This window comes from Camarhynchus parvulus, unplaced genomic scaffold (assembly GCF_901933205.1).
Source record: "Camarhynchus parvulus unplaced genomic scaffold, STF_HiC, whole genome shotgun sequence".
Lineage (NCBI taxonomy): Eukaryota > Metazoa > Chordata > Aves > Passeriformes > Thraupidae > Camarhynchus > Camarhynchus parvulus.
The window spans coordinates 16,981-34,513 of record NW_022148732.1 but is presented as its reverse complement, the minus strand read 5'-3'; the positions used below and the strand labels follow the sequence as shown (position 1 = coordinate 34,513).

At 56.7% G+C, this 17,533-nt stretch overlaps 1 protein-coding gene across 1 annotated transcript; it reads right to left on the bottom strand.

Moving 5' to 3' along the window:
• On the bottom strand, nucleotides 1-16,849 carry MCOLN1 (mucolipin 1). The gene is made up of 14 exons (XM_030970800.1): nucleotides 16,806-16,849; nucleotides 16,205-16,443; nucleotides 15,582-15,749; nucleotides 13,916-14,078; nucleotides 12,818-12,899; nucleotides 11,975-12,071; nucleotides 10,315-10,414; nucleotides 8,187-8,293; nucleotides 6,304-6,453; nucleotides 6,125-6,226; nucleotides 5,302-5,424; nucleotides 2,985-3,191; nucleotides 827-963; nucleotides 1-98 (listed from the first exon to the last, which is right to left on the bottom strand). Exons 1-14 carry the CDS (start codon nucleotides 16,819-16,821, stop codon nucleotides 62-64), a joined length of 1,728 nt encoding a protein of 575 aa, XP_030826660.1. The 5' UTR covers nucleotides 16,822-16,849; the 3' UTR covers nucleotides 1-61.
• Nucleotides 16,850-17,533: the final 684 nt, after the last annotated feature.

Sequence of the window (17,533 nt, the reverse complement as noted above, 5' to 3'; positions counted from 1 at the left end):
AAAATAAAAAAAATAAAATAAAAAAATGTGGAGGTTTTGGGGTGTCCCCCCCGGTGTCCCCTCAGTTCACCAGGAGCGCGTTGTCCTGCACGGGGGCCCTGTGGAGACACAAATTTGGGGTTTTTTTAGGATTTTTAGGGTTTTTTGTGGGGCAGGGAAACGCCCCCAGATCCCAAAAACCCCGGGAGGGGAGGGGGAACCCCAAAAACCCAGGGAGGGGCTGGATTTTGGGGTAATTCAGGGTCATTTTGGGGTCATTTTGGGTCATTTTGGGGTCATTTGGGGCTGAATTTTGGGGTCATTTGGGGCCAAATTTTGGGGTCATTTTGGGGTCATTTTGGGTCATTTGGGGCCGGATTTTAGGATCATTTTGGGGCTGGATTTCAGGGTCATTTTGGGCTGGGTTTTGGGGTCATTTTGGGGTCATTGAGGTCTGAATTTTGGGATTATTTTGGGGTCATTTGGGGCTGGATTTTGGGGTCATTTTGGAGTCATTTGGGGCCAAATTTTGGGGTCATTTTGGGTCATTTGGGGCCGGATTTTGGGATCATTTTGGGATGATTTCAGGATCATTTTGGGTCATTTAGGGCTGGATTTTGGGGTCATTTGGGGAGGATTTGGGGATAATTTGGGATTCTTCCACCCCCCAGGTGACACCGAGCCCAAACCAGCCAGGACCCCCCTCCCTTGGGGTGACCCCAAACCCCCAAAACTCCTAAAAATGTCCCCAAATCCCCCCCAAAGTCCCCAAATGCCCCTAAATCCCCCGAAACGTCCCAAAATCCCCAAAACCCCCCAAAATCCCCCCAGATTTGGGGCCGCAGACCGGGGGCAGCAGCAGAGGGCGGGGCAGGAGGCGGAGCCGGAGCTGCCCCGGCGGAACTTTCCGGAACCGGGGCTGTCCTGGCACTGGGCGATGAAGGCCTGGAGCTCCGACACCGGCGGGTCACCCTCGGACTGGTTCTGGGGACACAGGACAGGTGAGGACAGGTGAGGGGACACAGGACAGGTGAGGGACAGGTGAGGGACAGGTGAGGGACAGGTGAGGGACAGGTGCGGTGACACGGGTTACCCTCGACTGGTGTGGGGACACAGGACAGGTGAGGGACAGGTGAGGGACATGGACAGGTGAGGGACAGGAGCTCTGACACGGGGTGTCACCCTCGGACTGGTTCTGGGGACACAGGACAGGTGAGGGACAGGTGAGGGGACATGGGACAGGTGAGGGACAGGAGCTGTGACACCGGGGTGTCACCCTCGGACTGGTTCTGGGGACACAGGACAGGTGAGGGACAGGTGAGGGACAGGGAAGGTGGGACAGGTAGGGACAGGTGAGGGACAGGTGACCACGGGACACGGATGGTTGTGGGGACACAGGACAGGTGAGGGACAGGTGAGGGACAGGTGAGGGGACACGGGACAGGTGAGGGACTGGTGAGGGACAGGTGTGATAAGGGTGTCATCTTCAGACTGGTTGGGAAGGGAAGGGGGACACAGGACAGGTGAGGGACAGGTGAGGGACAGGAGCTGGGACACAGGACAGGTGAGGGACAGGTGAGGGACACGGTGGTGTCACTTAGGGATGGTGGGACCGTTGACACGGACTGGTTGGGGGACAGGTGAGGGACAGGTGAGGGACACCAGGGTGTCACCTTTGGACTGGTTCTGGGGACAGAGGGACAGGTGAGGGACAGGTGAGGGGACACGGGACAGGTGACAGACAGGAGCTCCGACACCGGCGGGTCACCCTCGGACTGTTTCTGGGGACACACAGGACAGGTGAGGGACAGGTGAGGGACAGGTGAGGGACAGGTGAGGGACAGGTGAGGGACACCGGGGTGTCACCCTCGGACTGGTTCTGGGGACACAGAGGAGGCACCAGACAGGTGAGGGGACACGGGACAGAAGAGATAACACACCCAGATAATGTCACACATAGATGATGTCACACAGGTGATGTCACACCCAGGTGATGTCACATAAGTGAGATAACACACACAGGTGACGTCACACACAGATAATGTCACACACAGATAATGTCACACAAGTGATGTCACACACAGGTGACGTCACACACAGGTGACGTCACACACAGGTGATGTCACACCTGCCGCACTCACCTTGATGGTGTCGTAGGAGCCGGTGATGAGGTCCCACACACAGATAACACAGAGATAACACACACAGGTGAGATAACGCACACAGGTGACGTCACACACAGGTGACGTCACACCCAGGTGATGTCACACCCAGGTGATGTCACACCCAGGTGATGTCACACACAGGTGAGATACACACAGGTGATGTCACACACAGATAATGTCACACAAGTGATATCACACCCAGGTGATGTCACACAAGTGATATCACACCCAGGTGATGTCACACGGGTGACATCGCACCCAGGTGAGGTCCCACCTGCCCTGCTCACCTTGATGGTGTCGCAGGAGCCGTGATGAGGTCACACACACAGATAACACACACAGGTGAGATAACACACACAGGTGATGTCACACCCAGGTGATGTCACACATAGATGATAACACACACAGGTGATGTCACACACAGGTGATGTCACACATAGATGATATCACACACAGGTGAGATAACACACACAGGTGATGTCACACCCAGGTGATGTCACACATAGATGATAACACACACAGGTGATGTCACACACAGGTGATGTCACACCCAGGTGATGTCACACATAGATGATAACACACACAGGTGAGATAACACACACAGGTGATGTCACACCCAGGTGATGTCACACATAGATGATATCACACACAGGTGAGATACACACAGGTGATGTCACACACAGATAATGTCACACATAGATGATAACACACACAGGTGAGATAACACACACAGGTGATGTCACACCCAGGTGATGTCACACATAGATGATATCACACACAGGTGAGATAACACACACAGGTGATGTCACACCCAGGTGAGGTCCGACCTGTCCTGCTCACCTTGATGGTGTCGTAGGAGCCGGTGATGAGGGCGATGAAGAGGCTGAGCACCATGTAGATGAAGAGGGCGCTGAAGGAGTACAGGTACACCTGGCTGAAGAGCCACACCAGGGCCCCGCTGGGGCGCAGCGCCGCGAACGTGGCGAACATGTCATCGCCATTGACCAGCGAGAAGAGACACTCGGACACCATGGAGAGCGAGCGGAACTGGGGACGGGACACCTGGGTCACCTGTGTGCCACCTGTGTCACCTGTAACCCCTGTGTCACCTGTGTGTCACCTGTCACACCTGTAACCCCTGTGTCACCCCTGTCATCGCCATTGACCAGCGAGAAGAGACACTCGGACACCATGGACAGCGAGCGGAACTGGGGACGGGACACCTGGGTCACCTGTGTGCCACCTGTGTCACCTGTGTCAGCTGTGTGCCACCTGTGTGTCACCTGTGTCACCTGTGTGTCACCCCTGTCATCGCCATTGACCAGCGAGAAGAGACACTCGGACACCATGGACAGCGAGCGGAACTGGGGAGGGGACACCTGGGTCACCTGGGGGTCACCTGTCACACCTGTGTGCCACCTGTGTGCCACCTGTGTCACCTGTGTGTCACCTGTGTCACCTGTAACCCCTGTGTCACCCCTGTCATCGCCATTGACCAGCGAGAAGAGACACTCGGACACCATGGACAGCGAACGGAACTGGGGACGGGACACCTGGGTCACCTGTGTGCCGCCTGTGTCACCTGTGTCAGCTGTGTGCCACCTGTGTGCCACCTGTGTCACCTGTGTGTCACCTGTCACACCTGTAACCCCTGTGTCACCCCCGTCATCGCCATTGACCAGTGAGAAGAGACACTCGGACACCATGGAGAACGAGCGGAACTGGGGACGGGACACCTGGGTCACCTGGGGGTCACCTGTCACACCTGTGTGCCACCTGTGTCACCTGTGTCACCTGTGTGCCGCCTGTCACACCTGTGTGCCACCTGTGTCACCTGTGTGTCACCCCCGTCATCGCCATTGACCAGCGAGAAGAGACACTCGGACACCATGGACACGGGAGGGACACCTGGTCACCTGTGTGCCCCGTGTCACCTGTAACCCCTGTGTCACCTGTGTGCCACCTGTGACCATCGCCATTGACCAGCGAAGAGACACTTGGACACCATGGACAGCGAAGGGAACTGGGGAGGGGACACCTGGGTCACCTGTGTGCCACCTGTGTCACCCCCTGTGTCACCTGTGTGCCACCTGTGTCACCTGTAACCCCTGTGTCACCTGTGTGTCACCTGTCACACCTGTAACCCCTGTGTCACCCCTGTCATCGCCATTGACCAGCGAGAAGAGACACTTTCGGACACCATGGACAGCGAAGGAACTGGGGACGGACACTGGGTCACCTGTGTGCCACCTGTGTCACCTGTAACCCCTTGTCACCTGTGTGTCACCTGTAACCCCTGTGTCACCTGTGCCACCCTGTGTCACCTGTAACCTGTCACACCTGTGTCGTGTCACTTGTGTCACCTGTCACACCTGTATCATCCACATCTCATCCATGGATTGAACCCCAAACCCAAAATCTGGGAATCCCCCAAACCCGAAAATTTGGGAATCTCCCACCCCCAAACCGAGATTTGGGAATCTCTTGACCCCATAACTACGATTGGAGAACACCCCAACCCCAAATCCGAAATTTGGGAATCTCTCAACCCCAAAACCAGGATTTTGGAAGGAACCCAACCTCAAAACCAGGATTGGCGAACATCCCAATCCCCAGCCCAAAATTTGGGAGTCCCCCAACCCCAAACCCAAAATTTTAGAAGGAACCCAACCCCAAAACCAGGATTGGAGAACATCCCAACCCCAAACCCAAAATTTGGGAATCCCCCAAACCAAAATCTGAAATTTTGGAATTCCCCAACCCAAAATCTGAAATTTCAGAATTCCTCAACCCCAAAACCAGGATTGGAGAACATCCCAACCCCAAAACCCGAAATTTGGGAGTCCCCCAACCGAAACCCAAAATTTTGGAAGGAACCCAACCCCAAAACCAGGACTGGAGAACATCCCAACCCTAAACCCAAAATTTGGGAATCCCACGACCCCAAAACCCAAACTTGGGAATCCCCCAACCCCAAACCCGAAAATTTTGGAATCCCCCGACCCCAAACCCAAAATTTGGGAATTCCGCAATCCCAAAACCAGAATTTCGGGATCCCCTGACCCCAAACCCAAAATTTGGGAATTCCCCAATCCCAAAACCAGAATTTCGGGATCCCCCGACCCCAAACCCAAAATTTGGGGCCGCCTGGACCCACCTTGACGTGGTGCGGGCCCAGCACGATCCAGCCGCAGAAGCAATACCCCAAATAAATCACGGCCACGCAGCAGCAGAAGCGCATCACGTTGGGCAGCGCCACGCGCAGCGTCACGATCAGGATCTGGGGCGAAAAACGGCAAAATCGGGAAAACTGGGAATTGTCCGTGAGCGGGGAGGGAAAAACGGGGGTTTGGGGTGGGAAATGGGGGTTTGGGGTGGAAAATGGGATTTGGGGTGGGAAATGGGATCATCCACATGAGCATCGTGTCAGGGGCACCATGTGCAGTGTCACGATCAGGATCTGGGGCGAAAAACGGCAAAATCGGGAAAATTGGGAATTGTTTGCGAGTGGGGTGAGAAAAATGGGGGTTTGGGGTGGGAAAACAGGGATTTTGGGTGGAAAAATGGGATTTGGGGTGGGAAATGGGATCATCCACATGAGCATCGTGTCAGGGGCACCATGTGCAGTGTCACGATCAGGATCTGGGGCGAAAAACGGCAAAATCGGGAAAAACGGGAATTGTTTGTGAGTGGGGTGGGAAATTGGGGATTGTCCCCAACCCGAGTGTGACAAGGAGGATCTGGGGCAGGAAAAATGGGATTTAACCCTGGCACTGTCCCCAGGTAATGTCACCATCCCCAGGTGACACAGGTGACGCAGGTGACACGTCGTACTTCTGGAAGAAGGTCAGGTACCGGATGACCCCGACCCCGTGATGTCCCTGTTTGTGTCACTGTCCCCTGTCGCCAGGGGATGTTCCCTGTCCCTGTCACTGTCCCCAGGTGACGCAGGTGACACAGGTGACACAGGTGTCACTCACGTTGTACTTCTGGAAGAAGGTCAGGTACCGGATGACCCCGACCCACACAAGCAGCGTCGATGTCCCCAGCAGGATGCTGCACACGTCGTAGCCCGAGAAGTTCTGTGGGGACACGGGGACAATGCCACCACCGCGCCCCCAGGGGGTGGCAGTGTCCCCATTGTCCCCAGCGGGGTGACCTTGGCCTCGATGCCGATCTTGAGCACGGTGCCCAGCACGGTCAGGAGGTCGCTGGTGACCAGCAGCAGGTACCAGCCATTGAGGAACTCCAGGCGGTCCGAGAGGGACACGGTGACACCGCGGTGACAGCGCAGGAACCGGCTGAACTCCTGCGGGGACATTGTCATTGTCACTGTCACTGTCATTGTCATTGTCATTGTCACTGTCACCTCACAGGGACACGGTGACACCGCGGTGACAGCGCAGGAACCGGCTGAACTCCTGCGGGGACACCAACAATGCCACTGTCACTGTTTCATGTACCTACAGGAACCGGCTGAACTCCTGCGGGGACATTGTCACTGTCACTGTCATTGTCATTGTCACTGTCACTGTCATTGTCACTGTCATTGTCACTGTCACTGTCACCTCACAGGAACCGGCTGAACTCCTGCGGGGACATTGTCACTGTCACTGTCACTGTCATTGTCACTGTCACTGTCACTGTCACCTCACAGGAACCGGCTGAACTCCAGCAGGGACACGGGGACACCACGATTGTCACCTCGCTGGGGTGGCACCGCCTCCCACCACCCACACCCCACCCATGCCACCATCCATACACAGCCCCATCCCATCCCATCCCATCAGTCCCATCCCCCCAAACCCCAAAATCCCCTAAATCCCCCCAAATCCCATCAATCCCATCCCCCAAACCCCATAAATCCCCAAAATCCCCCCAAATCCCATCAATCCCATCCCCCAAACCCCATAAATCCCCTAAATCCCCCCCAAATCCCATCAATCCCATCCCCCAAACCCCAAAATCCCCAAATTCCCCCCAAATCCCATCAATCCCATCCCCCAAACCCCAAAAATCCCCCAAATCCCCATCAATCCCATCAATCCCATCCCCCAAACCCCAAAATCCACCCAAATCCCCAATCACATCCCATCCCCCAAACCCCAAAAATCCCCCAAATTCCCCCCAAATCCCATCAATCCCATCCCCCAAACCCCAAAAATCCTAAATCCCCATAATCCCATCAATCCCATCCCCCAAACCCCAAAATCCCCAAATCCCCCCAAATCCCATCAATCCCATCCCCCAAACCCCAAAATCCCCAAAATCCCCCCAAATCCCATCAATCCCATCCCCCAAACCCCAAAAATCCCCCAAATCCCCCCCAAATCCCATCAATCCCATCCCCCCAAACCCCAAAATCCCCAAAATTCCCCCCCAAATCCCATCCCAATCCCATCCCCCAAACCCCCAAAATCCCCATCCCCCAACCCCAAAATCCCCCCAAATCCCATCAATCCCATCCCCCAAACCCCAAAATCCCCCTAAATCCCCCCCAAATCCCATCAATCCCATCCCCCAAACCCCAAAAATCCCCTAAATCCCCCAATCCCATCAATCCCATCCCCCCAAACCCCCAAATCCCCTAAATCCCCCCAAATCCCATCAATCCCATCCCCCAAACCCCAAAATCCCCCCCCAAATCCCATCAATCCCATCCCCCCCAACCCCAAAATCCCCCCAAATCCCATCAATCCCATCCCCAAACCCCAAAAATCCCCTAAATCCCCCCAAATCCCATCAATCCCATCCCCCAAACCCCAAAATCCCCCCCCCAAATCCCATCAATCCCATCCCCCAAACCCCAAAAATCCCCAAATTCCCCCCAAATCCCATCAATCCCATCCCCCAAACCCCAAAACCCCTAAATCCCCCAAATCCCCATCAATCCCATCCCCCAAACCCCAAAATCCCCTAAATCCCCCCCAAATCCCATCAATCCCATCCCCCCAAACCCCAAAATCCCCTAAATCCCCCCAAATCCCATCAATCCCATCCCCCAAACCCCAAAATCCCCCAAATTCGCCCCAATTCGCGCACCCCCTGCAGGAGCAGCCCGCGGGCGATGGAGCGGGCACAGAGCGCCAGGGACAGCGAGCACACGGCCACCACCAGCACGTCGAACGCCAGGCGCCGCCAGCTGGCACCTGCAGGGACACCAAACTGTCACTGCCACTGTCACCTGGCACCTGCGGGGACACCAAACTGTCACTGTCACTGTCACTGTCACCTGGCACTGTCACCTGGCACTGTCACCAAGACCTGTACACCAAACTGTCACTGTCACTGCCACTGTCACCTGGCACCTGCGGGGACACCAAACTGTCACTGGCACTGGCACCTGGCACCTGGCACCTGCGGGGACACCAAACTGTCACCTGGCACTGTCACCTGGCACTGTCACCTGGCACCTGCGGGTACAACTGTCACCTGGCACCTGCGGGGACACCAAACTGTCACCTGGCACTGTCGCCTGGCACCTGCGGGGATACAACTGTCACCTGGCACCTGGCACCTGCGGGGACACCAAACTGTCACTGTTACTGCCACTGTCACCTGGCACCTGTGGGGACACCAAACTGTCACCTGGCACCTGCGGGGATACAACTGTCACCTGTCACCTGTCACCTGTGGGGACACAACTGTCACCTGGCACCTGCGGGGACACCAAACTGTCACCTGGCACTGTCACCTGGCACCTGCGGGGATACAACTGTCACCTGGCACCTGCGGGGACACCAAACTGTCACTGTTACTGCCACTGTCACCTGGCACCTGCGGGGACACCAAATTGTCACCTGTCACCTGCGGGGACACCAAACTGTCACTGTCACCTGGCACCTCCGGGGACACCGAACTGTCACCTGGCACCTGTGGGGACACAACTGTCACTGTCACCTGGCACCTGCGGGGACACCAAACTGTCACTGTCACCTGGCACCTGCGGGGACACCAAACTGTCACCTGGCACTGTACTGTCACCTGGCCCTTGCGGGGACACCAAACTGTCACTGTTCCTGCCACTGTCACCTGTCACCTACACCTGTGGGGACACAACTGTCACCTGTCACCTGTCACCTGTGGGGACACAACTGTCACCTGTCGGACACCAAACTGTCACCTGTTACACCCACTGTCACCTGGCACCTGTGGGGACACCAAACTGTCACCTGTCACCTGTCACCTGCAGGGGACACAACTGTCACCTGTCACCTGTGGGACACCCACTGTCCCCTGTGACACCCGACTGTCACCTGGCACCTGTGGGACACCAAACTGCCACTAGCACTGGCACCTGGCACCTGTCACCCGTGGAGACACAACTGTCACCTGTGGGGACACCCACTGTCACCTGTCACTGTCACCTGGCATCTGTGGGGGCACCAAACTGTCACCTGGCACCTGGCACCTGTGGGGACACCAAACTGCCACTGCCACTGTCACCTGTCACCTATTGCACCTGTGCGGGATGCATCACAACTGTCACACCCGTGTCACCCGTGGGTCACAACTGTCACCTCTGGACCCCACTGTCACCTGGACACCCCCCCCTGTCACCTGTCACCGTGTCACCTCTGCGGGACACCCACTGTCACCTGGCACCTGGCACCTGCAGGTCACAACGTGTCACCTCTCGCACCTGTGGGACACCCACGGTCACCCGCCACACCCGACTGTCACCGGTGTCACCTGTGGACACCGTGTCACCTCTGCCGGTATGGGGACAGGGGACACCTTGGGGACAGCGCACAGCTCCGGTCATCGGGTCACCCATTGTGACCGGGGTCACCTTGCGCAGCTGGTCACCGCCGACCCCCCCACAGCGGGACACCCGGGGTCACCCGGTGTCACCGTGTCACCCTGCGGGACAGGGGTGGCACCTCCCGGGACACGTCTGCCGTGTCACCTCCCAGGTGCCCATTGTCACCTCTGCCAGGTATGGCAGGGTGGTGGCACTCCCGGGGACACCCCCACAGCCCCGTGTCACCCGGTGTCACCCGGTGTCACCTCTGCCGGGCAGCGAGGGGTGGTGGCACTCCCGGGGACACCCCCACAGCCCCGTGTCACCCGGTGTCACCCGGTGTCACCTCTGCCACGCAGCGAGGGGTGGTGGCACTCCCGGGGACACCCCCACAGCCCCGTGTCACCCGGTGTCACCCGGTGTCACCTCTGCCGGGCAGCGAGGGGTGGTGGCATTCCCGGATGGCTGCGTGGGTGTCCAGGCGGATCCGCACTCGCCCGCTGTGCGCGCTGTTGTCAAAGGTGACCTGGGGACACGGGGTGGCACTGTCACTGTCACTGTCAATGTCACTGTCAATATCACTGTCATTGTTCTGCCATTGTCACTGTCACTGTCAATGTCACTGTCACTGTCAATGTCACTGTCACTGTCACTCCATCGTCATTGTCACTATTGCTGTTATTGTCACTGTCACTGTCACTGTCAATGTCACTCTTACTGTCAACGTCATTGTCACTGTCATTGTCATTGCATTGTCACTGTCACTGTCACCATTATTGTCACTGTTCTGTCACTGTCACTGTCACCATCACTGTTATTGTCACCGTTCTGCCACTGTCATGGTCGCTGTCACTGTCACCGTCATTGTCACTGTCACTGTTATTGTCACCATCACTGTCACTGTCATGGTCGCTGTCACTGTCACTGTCATTGTCACTGTCACTGTTATTGTCACCGTCACTGTCACTGTCATTGCCATTGTCACTGTCATTGCCATTGTCACTGTCACCATCACTGTCACTGTCATGGTCGCTGTCACTGTCACTGTCATTGTCACTGTTATTGTCACCGTTACTGTCACTGTCATTGCCATTGTCACTGTCACCATCACTGTCACTGTCATTGTCTCTGTCAACGTCACTGTTATTGTCACTGTTATTGTCACCATCACTGTCACTGTCATTGTCACTGTCACTGTCACTGTCATTGTCACTGTCACTGTCACTGTCATTGTCACCATCACTGCCATTGTCACTGTCACTGTCATTGCCATTGTCACTGTCACCTTCACTGTCACTGTCACTGTCACTGTCATTGTCATTGTCACCATCACTGTCACTGTCACTGTCATTGCCATTGTCACTGTCACCTTCACTGTCACTGTCATTGTCACTGTCATTGTCACCATCACTGCCATTGTCACTGTCACTGTCACAGCACTCACCGGCTGCCCTCAGGGCCTGCAGAGGGACAGGGGGACAGCTGAGGGACAGAGGGACAGCTGAGGGACAGAGGGACACTCCAGAGGGACACGAAAGGGACATGAGCAGATACAAGAAGGACAAACAGGGGACACTGGGGGGACACTTGGGGACACCCAGAGGACGCTCAGGGGACACTTTAGGACATTTAGGGACACTGGGGGGACACTTGGGGACACCCAGGGGACACTAAGGGGACACTCTGGGGTATTTGGGGACACTTTAGGACATTTAGGGACACTGAAGGGACACCCGGGGACACTTTAGGATATTTGGGGACACTTGGGGACACCCAGGGGACACTTTAGGATATTTAGGGACACTGAGGGGACACTTGGGGACACTCTGGGGTATTTGGGGACACTGAGGGGACACTTGGGGACACTTCGGGATACTTAGGGACACTGAGGACACAACTGGGGACACTTTAGGATATTTAGGGACACTGAGGGGACACTTGGGGACACCCAGGGGACACTAAGGGGATACTTCAGGATATTTAAGGACACTGAGGGGACACTTGGGGACACTCTGGGGTATTTAGGGACACTGAGGGGACACTTGGGGACGCTCTGGGGCATTTGGGGACACTTGGGGACACTGACGGTGACACTGAAGGTGTAGCAGTCGGGGATCTCGTGGTTCAGCAGCGTTTGGATGTTGATGGCCTTGAGCTGGAACTCTGCGGTGACGTTGATCAGCCTGAGGGGACAACAAACACCCCAAAATCCCAAAAAACAACAACAAAAAAAATCACCTCAAAAACACAAAAAAGGGGGAAATTTCACCTCAAAAACACACACACAAAAAAGGGGGAAATTCCACCTCAAAATCCTTCCAAAAATCAATGAAAAAGGGAAAATTCTGCCCCAAAATGCCCCAAAAAAACAACAGGAAAGGGAACAAATCCGCCCCTAAATAATAATAATTAAAAAAAAAAAACACAGGAAAGGGTCAATTCCACCTCAAAATCCCCCCAAAAAAAACCACAGGAAAGAAAAAATTGAGCCCCAAAATCCCAAAAAATCCTGGGAAAGGGAAAATTCAACCCCCAAATCCCAAAAAAACCATGGGAAAGGGAAAATTGCCCCAAAATCCCAAAAAATCCTGGGAAAGGGAAAAATTCAACCCCAAAATCCCAAAAAAACACAGGAAAGGGAAAATTGCCCCAAAATGCCAAAAAATCCTGGGAAAATTTCACCCCGAAATCCCCCAAAAAACTACAGGAAAGGGAAAATTGAGCCCCAAAATCCCCCAAAAAAAACACATGGGAAAGGGAAAATTGAGCCCCAAAATCCCCCAAAAAACCACAGGAAAGGGTAAATTCCCCCCCAAAACCCCACACAGGGATTTGGGGACAGGGACCCCAAACCCCACACGGGGATTCTGGGGATGGCAAAGGGCCCCGGGTGGGATTTTGGGGGGATTTTGGGGTTTTTGGGGTTTACCTGTGGAACTGGAGGGTGAAGTTGCTGTCGGGGCCGTCCAGCACGGGGGGCTGGGGGTCCCCGGGGTGAACCCCCAGGCACTCTGTGGGGTCGGGGTTGGGGTCAGGGAGCGCAAAACGCCCGGGACTCCCCAAACCCTGGATCCCAAATGGGCCTTGGACCGTTGGGAGTGCTCCGGGACCAGCCTGAACCCGAAATCCCAAATCCCAAAATCCAAATCCGACCCCAAATCCCAAACCCTTGCACCCCAAATCCCAAACCCCAAATCCAACTCCAACCCCCAAACCCAAACTCCAAATGCCAAACCCCAACCCCGAAACCCCAACTCCCAACCCCAAATCCCAAATCCCAAACCCCAGACCCCAACCCCAAAATCCAACCCCAAATGCCAAAACCAGCCCCAAACCCAACCCCAAATCCCAAACCCCAAACCCAAAACCCCAAATCCAACCCCAACCCCCAACTCCCAACCCCAAAATCCCAAATCCCAACCCCAAACCCCAACCCCAAATCCAACCCCAAATGCCAAAACCAGCCCCAAACCCAACCCCAAATCCCAAACCCCAAACCCAAAACCCCAAATCCAACCCCCCAACTCCCAACCCCAAAATCCCAAATCCCAACCCCAAACCCCAACCCCAAATCCAACCCCAAATGCCAAAACCAGCCCCAAACCCAACCCCAAATCCCAAACCCCAAACCCAAAACCCCAAATCCAACCCCCCAACTCCCAACCCCAAAATCCCAAATCCCAACCCCAAACCCCAACCCCAAACCCAAAACCCCAAATCCAACCCCAACCCCCAACTCCCAACCCCAAAATCCCAAATCCCAACCCCAAACCCCAACCCCAAATCCAACCCTGAACCCAACCCCAACCCCAAAATCCCAAATCCCAACCCCAAACCCCAAACCCCCAAACCCCAACCCTGAACCCTAACCCCAAACCCCAACCCCAAAATCCCAACCCCAAACCCCCAAACCCCAACCCCAAATCCTTGGATCTCAAACTACCAACCCCCAAACCCAACCCCAAACCCAACCCAAACCCCAAAGCCCAAACCCCCAAAACCCCAAGCCCAGCCCCGCGGTGGGCACCGGTGACCACGCTGGGGTCGATGTCGAAGGTGTCGTTGCCGGGGTCGATGTCCCCCCTGCGGAAGAAGCGCTGGCACAGCCGGAGCCCGGGGACACCCCCGGTGTCACCCCCGGTGTCACCGTAGGCGTAACGGCCCAGGGTCTCGTTGGGGACAGCCAGGTACTGCGGGGACACCGGGATGGCACCTTGGTGGCCCCAAAACATCTCCATGGCCCCAAAACATCTCTGTGATCCCAAACACCTCCATGGCCCCAAAACATCTCCATGGCCCCTAAACATCTCTGTGATCCCAAACATCTCCGTGATCCCAAACATCTCCGTGATCCCAAAACATCTCTGTGATCCTAAACATCTCTGTGATCCCAAATATCTCTGTGATCCCAAACATCTCCATGATCCCAAACATCTCCATGATCCCAAAACATCTCTGTGATCCCAAAACATCTCCATGGCCCCAAAACATCTCTGTGATCCCAAACACCTCCATGGCCCCAAAACATCTCTGTGATCCCAAACACCTCCATGGCCCCAAAACATCTCTGTGATCCCAAACACCTCCATGGCCCTAACATCTCCATGGCCCCTAAACATCTCCATAGCCCCAAAACATCTCTGTGATCCCAAAACATCTCTGTGATCCCAAAACATCTCTGTGATCCTAAAACATCTCCATGGCCCCAAAACATCTCCGTGATCCCAAAACATCTCCATGATCCCAAAACATCTCTGTGATCCTAAAACATCTCCATGGCCCCAAAACATCTCCGTGATCCCAAAACATCTCCATGATCCCAAAACATCTCTGTGATCCTAAAACATCTCCATGACCCAAACATCTCCATGGCCCCTAAACATCTCCATAGCCCCAAAACATCTCTGTGATCCCAAAACATCTCTGTGATCCTAAAACATTTCCATGGCCCCAAAACATCCCCATGATCCCAAATATCTCTGTGATCCTAAAACAACTCCATGGCCCCAAAACATCTCTTTGATCCTAAAACATCTCCATGGCCCCAAAACAACTCCATGATCCCAAATATCTCTGTGATCCTAAAACAACTCCATGGCCCCAAAACATCTCTTTGATCCTAAAACATCTCCATGGCCCCAAAACAACTCCATGGCCCCAAAACATCTCTGTGATCCTAAAACATCTCCATGACCCAAAAGTTCTCCATGGCCCCAAAACATCTCCATGGCCCTAAAATATCTCTGTGATCCCAAACATCTCCATGGCCCTAAAATACCTCTGTGATCCTAAAACATCTCCATGACCCAAAAGTTCTCCACGGCCCCAGAACATCTCTGTGTCCCCAAAACGTGTTGGCCCAGGGTCTTGTTGGGGACAGCCAGGTACTGCGAGGACACGGGCACAGAGGTGGCACCTGGATGGCCCCAAACCACCCCATGGCCCTAAAACATCTCCACGACCCCAAACCACCACCATGTCCCCAACTCCTCTGATGTTCCCAACCCCTCCTGATGTCCCCGTGCCACCTTCTCGAGGACAAAGGCCAGGTGCTCCAGGAGGTCCCAATGTCCCCAACCCCTCCTGATGTCCCTGCGCCACCTTCTCGAGGACAAAGGCCAGGTTCTCCAGGAGGTCCCAATGTCCCCAACCCCTCCCGATGTCCCCAACCCCTGCAGGTGTCCCTGTGCCACCTTCTCGAGGACGAAGGCCAGGTGCTCCAGGAGGTCCCCGCGGGTGTAGATGGCCTGGGTGTCATCGGCGCCGTCCTCGTAGCCCTTGAGGAACAGGTGCTTGAAGGCCACCGTGTTGTCCTCCTTGAAGGCCACCACCAGCTGGTTGCTGAGCCCGAACAGGATCAGCTGGGGACAAAGGACACCACCTCTGTCACCACCCGTCCCACCACGGTGACACTGCTGTGTTTTGTCCCAAAATGGTGCCACAGCTTGGGGACAAAGGCCACCACAGCCAGGCCCTGTCCCACCATGGTGACACCACCGTGTTTCACCCCAAAACGGCGTCACCCCATGCTTGGGGACAAAGGCCAGTGGTGCCACCAGCCCCTGTCCCACCACAGTGACGCCGCCACGCTTTGTCCCAGGACACTCCAGTGTCCCTTTCAAAGTGTCCCCAAGTCCCTGTGACCCCTCCCTGGTGTCCCCATGTCCCTGTGACCCCTCCCAGGCGTCCCTGTGTCCCCTCCTCGGTGTCCCCTTGCCCTGCTGTCCCCACCGCCACCCCCGGTGTCCCCTCTGTCCCCTCCGGCCATCCCTGCTGTCCCCGCTCTCTGTCCCCACCGCCGTCCCGCCGGTGTCACCTGCACGGTGACCAGGACGATCTTGGCCAGCTGCAGCCCGAGCTTCACGGGCCGCCGCCCGCGGGCCCGGTACTTGTCACAGGGGCTCATGAAGAAATACTTGAGGCGCCGCCGCAGCTCCTCCTCCTTCTCCTCCTCCTCCTCTTTCTCCCCTTCCTCCTCTCCCGGTACCGGCACCGGCGCCGGGGCCGCCTCAGCCGTGCCGTACCCGGGGCCGCGGCTCAGCAGCCGCTCGGTCTCTGGGGACACCGGGCGGTGTCACCTCGGGCCGGTGTCCCCCCTCTCCCGGTGTCCCCCTGCTCGGTGTCACCCCCTCGGTCCGGTGTCCCCTGTTCCCGTTACCCCTCCCGGCCGGGTCTCCGGTGTCCCCTCGTCCCGCCCGGTTCCCGGTAATCCCTGCCCCGTGTCCCGCTGCTCCCGTTACCGGATTGTCCCGTGCCCGTTCGCAGGCCTTCCTCCCACTGCCGGTCCCATTCCCGGTGCCTGTTCCCCATTTCCGATCCCTGTCGCCGGTCCCTGTCCCCATTCCCTGTCCCCATTCCCGGTTCCCGGTCCCATTCCCGGTTCCCTGTCCCCATTCCCGGTCCCGGTCTCCCCTCACCGGACGCCGCCGCCATCGCTCCGGTCCCCCTCAGCCCTCACGTGACGGAGGAAAAACGCGCTGCTCCCGCCAACCAATCACAGCGCGCGATCGCTCCGGGATTTGCATACCCACGCCCATGTGAATCAAACTCACCCGCTAAAGCAATATTTGCATAACCACGCCCTCCTTTCCCCCCCCACACCGGCTGCATTTTCGCCCCGCTCCCAGTGAGAGCGGCACCGGCAGCCCCCCAGCCCCCGCGTGCGGCACCGGCGAAAAGCTCCCGTTCCCAGCGTCCCAGTTCCAGTTCCCTCCCAGCGCTCCCAGTGAGAGCGGCACCGGCAGGGAAAGCGCTCCCAGTTCCCTCCCAGCGCTCCCAGTGAGAGCGGCACCGGCAGGGAAAGCGCTCCCAGTTCTTCCCTCTCTGAAAGCGGCACCGGCAGGGAAAGCGCTCCTTCAGCGCTCCCAGTAACAAAAGCCTCCCACAGGGGGCCCAGCGGGCGGCTTTTGGCAGAGGCTCCCGCTCCCAGGGGACAGCGGCACCGGCAGGGATTTGCCCGGGACCGGAGAGCGCCCCAGTACAGCGGACGGGATACCGGACGCAGGGAGAGCCAGTTCCCTCCCAGCGCCCCCCGCAGAGAGCGGCACCGGAGGGAAAGCTCCCAGTGAAGGACCAGGGACAGAGAAGCACCGCCCCCGCTCCGGCCAGGCTCCGAGCGGCCCCGGTCCCGGCATCGCCCCCAGTA

What these genes read in the sequence shown, in the direction of transcription:
- MCOLN1 (XM_030970800.1), bottom strand. An exon ending in AGATCGGCATCGAGGCCAAG is followed by an intron (nt 6,227 to 6,303) that starts GTCACCCCGCTG and finishes GTGTCCCCACAG; the next exon opens with AACTTCTCGGGCTACGACGT. An exon ending in CCTTCTTCCAGAAGTACAAC is followed by an intron (nt 5,425 to 6,124) that starts GTGAGTGACACC and finishes TTTTCGCCCCAG; the next exon opens with ATCCTGATCGTGACGCTGCG.